Genomic DNA, 9,566 nt, shown 5'->3' on the forward strand with positions numbered 1-9,566 from the left:
CGTTTTGCAGTACTTCGTTAAATAGTCAGTAGCGACTACGATCCAGCGGTTGCCATCATGTGACTTCGGGAAGGGCCCAAGCAAGTCCATGCCGATTCGTTCAAACGGTTGTGACGGGGGTGCATCAGGCTGTAATAAACCAGCAGGCCACACAGGAGGGGCTTTACGGCGCTGGCAATGATTGCATGTTTTAACGTAATGCTTGACATCCTGGGTGAGCTTTGGCCAGTAGTAGCGAGTCCGAATCCGGGCAAGGGTACGTGCGAATTCTAGGTGGCCGGAGGAAGGCTCGTCGTGGCAGGCAAATAAAATGTCAGCACGTAGCCCTGGTGGAACGACGAGGAGGTACTCAGTCGCATAAGGTTCGAAGTTCTTTTTGTAGACGATGTCGTTGCGGAGACAAAATGACCCTGAACCTCAAATGCCGATGGTGGACTCGAGCTGCAACCTTGAAGGTATTTGATAAGTAGTTGGATCTCTGAATCATTCCACTGTTGTTGGGCCAGGTCAGATTCACTGACTGCACAAAGAAAATGGCCATCGGTATAATCGTTCCTTGATGTCGTCGCGAGGGGTGCGCGCGAAAGGCAGTCAGCATCAGTGTGCCTGCAGCCCGACTTGTAGACGACTGTAACCTCAAATTCTTGAAGGCGTAAGCTCCACCTCGCGAGGCGCCCTGAAGGGTCCTTGAGATTGGCCAGCAACAGAGGGCACGGTGGTCCGTAACTACTCTGAATTGACGGCCATACAGATACGGTCGGAACTTTGTTATCGCCCAAATAACAGCAAGACATTCCTTCTCCGTGGTCGAGTAGTTAGTTGCCGCAGATGACAAAATGCGGCTAGCATAAGCGATGGGACGTTCAGCGCCGTCTTGCCACAGGACGAGTACTGCACCAAGACCGATGTTGCTTGCGTCAGTGTGAAGTTCGGTGGTGGCATCTTCATCAAAGTGCCCCAGTAAGGGTTCACTCTGAAGGCACTGCTGAAGCTGGGAAAAAGCGGCTCTCTGCTCTGGACCCCACACAAAAGGAGTATCCTCCTTCGTTAAACGGGTAAGGGGTTCAGCGATGTTGGCAAAGGTCTGGACAAAGCGCCTGTAGTAGGCGCAGAGACCCAAAAACCGGCGCAAATCCCGTTTGTTCGAAGGTGGAGGAAATGCAGCAACAGCCATGGTCTTTTCTGGGTCTGGTCTAATGCCATCGTGACTGATAAGGTGGCCGAGGAACTTTAGTTCTTCGTAGCCGAAATGACCCTTTTCCGGCTTTAGAGATAGGCCTGCAGATCGAATAGCGACGAAGACGGACTGAAGTCGTTGTAAATGTTGCTCACACGTTTTGGAAAAAACAACGACGTCGTCTAAATACACGAGGCAGGATTCCCACTTCAGACCGGACAGGACGGTGTCCATCATCCTTTGGAACGTTGCCGGTGCAGAGCACAATCCGAATGGTAACACTTTGAATTCGTAGAGGCCATCGGGAGTTATGAATGCTGTTTTTTCCCTGTCACGTTCATCGACCTCGATCTGCCAGTAGCCGCTGCGTAAATCCATTGAGGAAAAATATCAGACATGTCGAAATCGATCCAGTGAGTCATCTATGCGTGGGAGAGGGTAGACGTCTCTCTTCGTCACTTTGTTGAGCTTCCGGTAATCGACGCAAAATCGAAGAGTGCCGTGTTTCTTTTTAACAAGTACGACGGGTGACGCCCAAGGACTGTTCGAGGGTTGGATGACGTCGTCTTCGAGCATCTGTTTCACTTGAAAACGTATTGCCTCTTGTTCTTTTTGCGACACGCGGTAGGCGTGCTGTCGTACAGGCCGTTCGGTAGGGTCCGTCATAATGCGGTGCTTCACGGTCGAGGTCTGCTTGATTTTGGAGGTGGACGCAAGGAAATCACTATACGTACGTAAAATCATGCGTATCTGCTGTTGCTGCGCACAGGATAGCTGGCAATTCACGTCAACTGTACTGGCTATATCAGTGTTACCTTCGGCAGCAGTGGAATTCGGAGCGATAGTGGAACATTCTGCGTCATCGATGGCTTCATAGTTCGCGATTGCTGTTCGCTTTGCCAAGTGCTGGTACTGGCCACCGAAATTTGTGATCAGAAGCTGAGTCCTTCGATGTTTCAGTTTGACGATAGCACGCGCGACACAAATCTGCTGAGCCAAGAGCACCGAGAGGTTAGTTTCCGTGATGCCACTACCCCGCATGTCCACCATATTGCCACAGGCATGGAATGAGGTTTAGCCATGCCAATGCGAGTATGTGCCATGGTGTGAAAATAGAAGAGGACGGTTGGTGTGTGCTCGTGCTCTAACGTTCTGTTCGGCTCGAGGTCCAGTGCTGCTCCTGTGAACAGACGTTGTGGTCGTTCTGTAATCACGTGACATTTTCTGGTGGAGGTGCGGGGTAGTGTTGTATGCACTGCAATCAGCAGCAAGGTCCCGACACTAGCCGCGACTTGGAAGAACCAGCTGACCTACGGCGTAGCAGGCGACAACTCGGCCTACCTCCTGAATTCGGACCATTTCCTCAACTCGGCAGTACTATGGCTAGTGCGAGAACGCAAACCCATGAAACATCAACGCTGCCCCCTCCATGGTTCTTCAACGTCCCGCGTACTCAGAAGACGTTCCACGGTGACACTTATGAGGACGTCGACGACTGGCTCGACGACTACAACCGTTGCGGCAGCGTCAACGAGTGGAGCAGCGAAAGCTTCGGTACGTCTACTTTTATCTCGAGGACTCTGCGCACACATGGTTCGAAAACCATGAAGCCACTATGACAACCTGGCCAGAGTTTCGCAACCAGTTGCGAAATACCTTCCGAAGCTCTGACCGAAAGGAGCAAGCGGAACGCCTCGTCAATTCCCGAAACCAGCGTCCGAACGAGAGTGTTGCCATGTTCGTTGAGGACATGACGCGGCTGTTCAGGCGAGCCGACTCCTCAATGACGGAAGAGAAGAAGGTGCGCCTCCTAATGCGGGGAGTGAAGGAGTAGCTGTTCGCGGGACTAGTGCGGTACCCTCCCAGCACTGTAGAGGATTTCCTTCGCAAAGCCACGACAATGGAGAGATTGCTAAGGAAGCGTTCGTACCAGTATGAACGTCCTGGCAGTCTTTCGTCAGTGTCGTCGGCCATACCAATACCTGACGTCACGACTGTAAAAGACCTGACGGAGCTCGTGCGCAGTATTGTGCGCGAGGAGCTGCAGAAGCTGCTCGTCGTGTCTTCTCCGCCCCATGTTGCTGCTTTAACCGATGTCGTTCGCGAAGAGGTCCGGCAGCTGGTGCACCCCATGATGACTCTGCGTGCAGCCGAAGTCCAACCCATGACGGCCCCGCGTCCAGCCGAAACTCCGCTATTAACGTACGCGGAAGCACTACGTACTCCTGCACCGGCTGTTGGCTATCCGTCCAGTCCGTCAACCCTGCAGACGGCACCATCGTTTTACTCGGGACCACCGCAGTACGGCAACCCACCCCTTACACGGAAATCCAGTGTATGGCGGCCTCCCGACAACCGGCCTCTATGTTATCACTGTGGTGAACCAGGTCACATCTACCGTGAATGCGCCTACAGGCACATGGGTCTTCCCGGCCTTCGTCCGGATGCTCGTCGACCCAGAGATGGTGAGCGGCCCCGTGCTATTGCCGAATACTTGGCAAACCAACGATCCTCAACCCTTTCGCGTCGCCAATCCCGCTCACCATCTCCACGGCGTTCCACGTCACCTGGCCAACAATCAACCTTTGCGGACGTCCTTGCAGGAAGATCGCCTAGATCCACAAGCCCGCGCCGGGGAAACTAAGAACAGCGACCACTGGGGGTCAGGCCGCTGTTGATCGACCGTTACAAGACCCTCCCCCGATTTGCCTGCCGACATCCGACGACATTCTTTCACCGACGTGTGCCATCGACGACAAACAGGTCTCTGCTCGTATTTCTGTTCTTGTCGACAACCACCCGCTGACCGCTTTGGTAGATACGGGTGCCGACTATTCTGTTATAAGCGCTGACCTCGCTGCACAGCTAAGAAAGGTAACGACACCTTGGGGACATGGAACCAACCTCCGGACTGCGGGAGGTCACCTATTGACACCGCTAGGAATGTGCACTGCCCGCCTCCAAATTCGTGAGTCGACGAACATTGTTTCGTTCGTTGTATTGCGCGAATGCTCCCAAAACCTGATTCTCGGAATGGATTTTCTCCGCGAGCATGTAGCCATGATTAACCTTCGCGACCTGCTCATAACGTTATCTAACGACCATACAGCCCTACGAAAGGATGCAGTTGCGCCGACCACAACACTTCGAATGGCTGATGACACCATCGCACTGCCGCCGCAAGCCAGTATGTTGGTAACTGTGAAGAGCGACTGTGACAACAAGGGTAGTGGCAATATCACCAAGCGGAGAAAAAGAAACCAACAGGGATTTTCCGAGTAGCTGCGAGCGAAACGGGACCGAGCCCAGCACCGAATCCCCCGTCCTTGCAGGCGGTCGGGAAATGGGGTGTATAGGAGGCGACGTTTTCAGGTGTTTGTGACGGTGCAAGTCCCTCTGACAAGGGCTTGTCCCAGAGTGGGTGCCAGGCCCGTCTTCGCCGTTGCGCGCCCGGGATGGAGCCTCCCGTGAGTCGGGTTGTTTGAGAGTGCAGCCCTAAGTGGGTGGTACACTCCATCTAAGGCTAAATATGACCGAGAAACCAATAGTTCACAAATACCGTGAGGGAAAGTTGAAAAGAACTTTGAAGAGAGAGTTCAAGAGTACGTGAAACCGCTTAGAGTAAAATAGGTGGGCACTCCAAGCTCGAAAGCGCGGGATTCAGTCTCCGGACGATCGCGGAGCCAGCGGCATCAGGTGAACAGTCCCCTTCGGGCACTGTTCCGGCTGCTGGCACGCAGACGCGGTCTCCGGGGTGCGCACTTTCCACCGCCAGTAGGACGCCGCGATGGACGCGGGTCAAAGGGAACCAGCACGACTTTGAGTCAGGCAGTGGAGGTGACCTGCCCGTCTCTTCGGAGACAGCACGCGGGAGTTATACCTCGCCGTGCACGAAAAGTTCGTCACCCCCTCATGTCCCTTGGGCTTCTCCCGGCTGTCGGGAGGCCTGAACGATGACGCCCTCCGGAAACGGAGCGGAGAACGCGCTGGGCACGCATGTCATCTCCTGCTATACGGGTTGGTCCCTCGGCGGCGGGTTGGCCGGCGAGAAGCCTCTGCGAGCGGGGCTATTCTCCCGCGGAGGCGCTATCGTGGTTTGCGGCGAGTAGGTAAGTAACTCAACCGACCCGTCTTGAAACACGGACCAAGGAGTCTAACATGTGCGCGAGTCAATGGGTCTCCCAAAACCCAATGGCGCAATGAAACATGAAGGCCCATAGTGGGCTGCGTTGCGATCCCGGACCGCACAGAGGTCCGATAAAGGGCGCAGCAACGGCCCGTCCCAGGTGCTCACACGATGCTGGGGCGGAGCGAAAGCACACACGTTGGCACCCGAAAGATGGTGAACTATGCTCGGGCAGGACAAGGCCAGAGGAAACTCTGGTGGAGGTCCGAAGCGATTCTGACGTGCAAATCGATCGTCCGATCTGGGTATAGGGGCGAAAGACCAATCGTATCATCTAGTAGCTGGTTCCCTCCAAAGTTTCCCTCAGGATAGCTGGCACTCGATGGGAGAGTGTCACACCTGGTAAAGCGAATGATTAGAGGCTCTGACGCTATGTCCAGAGATATGGACATAGCGTCAGAGGGTGCCGATCAGTTCTTAGATGCCGTCTGTGTGGGGAAAATCTTGACAGCCGCGAATGCAGAAGCCGTTGCAGAAATGCAGGAGAGATCCAAAGGATATGCCAGTGTTGCAGCACGTAATACCACCGCCATGGATGCATCTCTCGCAATATCTATCGCAGAGGCCGTAGAGAAGGCTATGGAAAAGGCAATGGAACGCCTCGCAAACAACCTTTTTGAAAGCTTGGCACAATTGGTTTCCAATCAACTATCTCAAATTCTAGGTGTAGCATCTACGAACGATTGGGCTCCTCAGACATCTTTGGTATCGCAGCGTACGGAAATAGAAAGTGCGACAACACGTCAGCGAGCGGTTTCTCCTGAGGCAGGGACTTCCAAAACAATGGAAGACGGTGATTTTACAGATAATTCGGAAGCACGTGCAGATATGGATATGGACTCTCATAAGGCTCTGAAGCGAACCCGATCTCCCCAATCAAAAAACTCTTCGCATAATTCGAAATCTAAAAAGTATCTATCCAAAAAAGAATTCTTTGAGAACATGTCTAGGAAAGACTTTTTGCGAAAGGACATTTTGGACCAAGCAGTTTCTGCGACAGTTCTGTCGTCAAAATAGGTTCACTAACCTTATTACAGTGGAATTGCAGATCTATATTTTCCGCAGCCACAGACCTATCATACCTTTCTTCACAACTTTCCCCGGATATTACATCACTGCAAGAAACCTGCCTTTCAACCAGCCAGAAGTTTCACCTAAAAAATTATCGGCTATTTCGATTGGACCGACCTAGCAGAGGTGGTGGGCTTTCTGTCTTGATAGCAACTAAGTTTAGTCACAAAGCTACGATCTCTTATCGTTGTGTGACTCCAGATTGTGAAATTTTGATAGTAGACATAATATTACCAGACGCTTCTCCCTTGTCGTTTGTAAATGCGTATTTCCCAGCCGGGGTGCAAGACACACGAATTCTAGACGATATGTTCTCTGCCTGCAGAAAGGATATATTAATCACTGGAGACTTCAATTCACATCATGTGGCCTGGGATTTTAACCCTTTATGGGACAGTGGGACATTTACAACCCACTTTTTGACTGCAGTTTAAAAGCCGCGCCACACCAAAACCACCGCTGCTGTTTAGCTGAGACTGCTGTCGTCATCTGGTGATTGTCTAACCTAACGTTTTTAAACATTATTTTCTACAAAGCTCTAGGGGGCAGCACAATATAACGTTTCATTCGAAGCGTTCCGATTTCGTTTACCGCGCTCAGTTTTGCGGGTATTATGAGTCGACGTGCACTAAATACACAATGACAAGTAAGTGTGAAAGTTTTATTTCTCGTGTGGGTTTCTATATAGAATCACTGTGTTATGTTTTCTGATTTTATTTTCGTACTGACTACCCGGAAAGTTGTGCAACATGAGTGACGCAACTCAGAGCTGGCAAAATTTCCTAGGCCTAAATTTCTTCTCGCTTACGTCGCAATTTTAGCGCGCTATTGCATTCTCTTTTCATTCCAGGGAGGTCGCTATCAGTTGAAGAAGCGGTTGAGCTTCTGTTCAGGCTTTCAGATGATCCTCGAGAAAGCGACATTGAGAGTGAACTTGCAGACAGTGAGAATGAAGTTGTGCCCGCGCTGGCTCCGGTCGAGGAAAGTGACTCAGAGGACAACGCGCTTGATCAGCCATCCACAAGCACAGGAAAAAGGAGGCGATCATCGTACGTCAGGAAGAAGCCCAAAAAAAAGAAAAGACGCCCGAGAAGTCCTGGGCCAGTCCAATCGGATAACTCTGACAGCCGAGATGTTGCCTCGGAGGGAACCGCTTTGTGGTCTACAGCTCTTCCTGTTCTCAACAATCGCTCTGTGAGTAGCCTGGAACCACAGTATTCAAGCACGTTGTCCTCATTTTGTACACCATCCGAGTCATTCAGCCTGTACTTCAATGATGATGTACTTGAAATGATCGTGCTTGAAACAAACCGCTATGCCAGGCAGGAGGCTTGAAGAGGGTGGCACGATCTAACAAAAGGTGAACTGAAAGCCTATTTGGGCATTCTTATTTTGATGAGTGTAGATCCTGCGCACCATCTGTACCTCCACTGGAGTAGCGACAGCTTTTTCAATGTGAAGGAGATATCCAGTGTGATGACATTCAAGAGGTTTCAGGCCATTATGAACTTACTGCACTTTTACGACAATCAGAAGATAAAAAGTAAAGGTGAAGAGGGTTTTGATAGACTGGCCAAAATACGACCTCTTGTGGACACCTTGAACAAAAAGTTTCTTCAAAAGTACAAGCCTTCTGGCCACCAGGCAATTGACGAAAGTATGGTGCGTTTCAAAGGACGATCGGCTTTGAAACAGTATGCCCCCATGAAACCAATCAAACGCGGGTACAAGGTATGGTGTAGAGCGGACTCTGTGACTGGCTACCTCTGCGAGTTTCAAATATATGAAGGGAAGTCTGCAGAAAGAGAGGCTGGTCGTACACTTGGAGAACATGTCGTTCTTTCTCTTTGCAACAATGTTGACGAAGACAGTACGCTCTACTTTGATAACTTCTTCACTACGACCAAGCTCATGGAAGAGCTTTCAGAAAAACAAATTATGGCAGCAGGCACGGTTAGAACAAATAGGAAGGATTTACCTCATGAAATCAAAGTGGACCAGAAATTGAAGAGAGGGGACTATGTTTGGCGATCAAAGGGCCAATTGACGGCGTACCAGTGGCGTGACAACCGAAATGTGACGATGCTGTCAAACTTCCATGATCCATCTGAGGTGGTTGAAGTGAACCGGACGCTTTCTAATGGAGCCAAGGTGGGTGTGACATGCCCCAAAGTAGTCTCTGACTACAATAAGTTCATGGGGGGTGTCGACCGATTCGACCAAAAGCGTAACGCATATATGTGCGACCGTAGGTCGAAAAAGGGTTGGTACAGACTCTTCTATTACCTCTTTGATACAGCTGTAGTCAACGCTTTCATTCAGCATTGCCACTTCACACCAAACGAATACTTGTGGTTTCGTCTTGCCCTTGGAAGGGAGCTTATCAGCGGTGAGAGCTTCAGGAAAAAGACGGCCATTCCCGCTTTTCAGCACAAGAAGCGTGGACGTCAGTCTGGACAGAAGATGGTGGGCGTTCCTGGAGAAATCAGATTTCACAAAGGTGACCACCCCCCTGTGAAGACATCCGGACGTAAACGGTGCAGGTGGTGTTCTACCAAGGCGAAGGAAATTAGGACGGCACTTGTATGCAAAGTCTGCAACGTGCCGTTGTGTGCTACATGTTTCCTGCCTTATCATAACGGAAAGTGAAGGTTTTCATACAGGCAGACGTTGCTGTTTGCAAGAGTGCAATTTTGAATACATTTAGTACCCACATTTTTTTATTGCCAACAGTCCTGTCGAATGTGGTTACTGGGACCATATTGTCCCACATTCTCTGGTTGTCTGAACAACCAGTGGGACATATGCGTCCCACTTTTTTGAGTCCCCGTTTGCACTGACGAAACTAAAATTTTATATGTCACATAGTGATGTAGTAACCATAAGTATTATACAGACCAAATGAATTCATCATGTTTTTTCTCATTGTGTCCCATAAAGGGTTAAAACAGATTTAGGCGGAAAACGATTGTGGGAATGGGCTATTGACAAGAATTTATCTTGTTTAAATACGCAATCTGCTACTTTTGTCCGAGGTCTCTCTAAATCTGTAATTGACTTGACATTTTCAAGCTCATCTCTAAATATACGTTCGTGGCAAACTTTAGACTGTGCTACTAACAGTGACCACTT

General features: G+C 50.5%; 1 protein-coding gene across 1 annotated transcript; it reads left to right on the plus strand.

Annotated features, from left to right (window-relative positions):
- The first annotated feature begins 8,062 nt into the window (after window positions 1–8,062).
- LOC119179907 (piggyBac transposable element-derived protein 4) lies at window positions 8,063–9,083 on the plus strand. Its single transcript, XM_037431026.2, has one exon. It carries the CDS (start codon window positions 8,094–8,096, stop codon window positions 9,081–9,083), a length of 990 nt encoding a protein of 329 aa, XP_037286923.2. The 5' UTR covers window positions 8,063–8,093.
- The last annotated feature ends 483 nt before the right edge of the window (window positions 9,084–9,566 follow it).

This window comes from Rhipicephalus microplus, chromosome 7 (assembly GCF_043290135.1).
Source record: "Rhipicephalus microplus isolate Deutch F79 chromosome 7, USDA_Rmic, whole genome shotgun sequence".
Classification (NCBI taxonomy): Eukaryota; Metazoa; Arthropoda; class Arachnida; order Ixodida; family Ixodidae; genus Rhipicephalus; species Rhipicephalus microplus.

What these genes read in the sequence shown, in the direction of transcription:
- LOC119179907 (XM_037431026.2), top strand. Translation starts at nt 8,094, where the DNA reads ATGGTGCGTTTCAAAGGACGATCGGCTTTGAAACAGTATGCCCCCATG.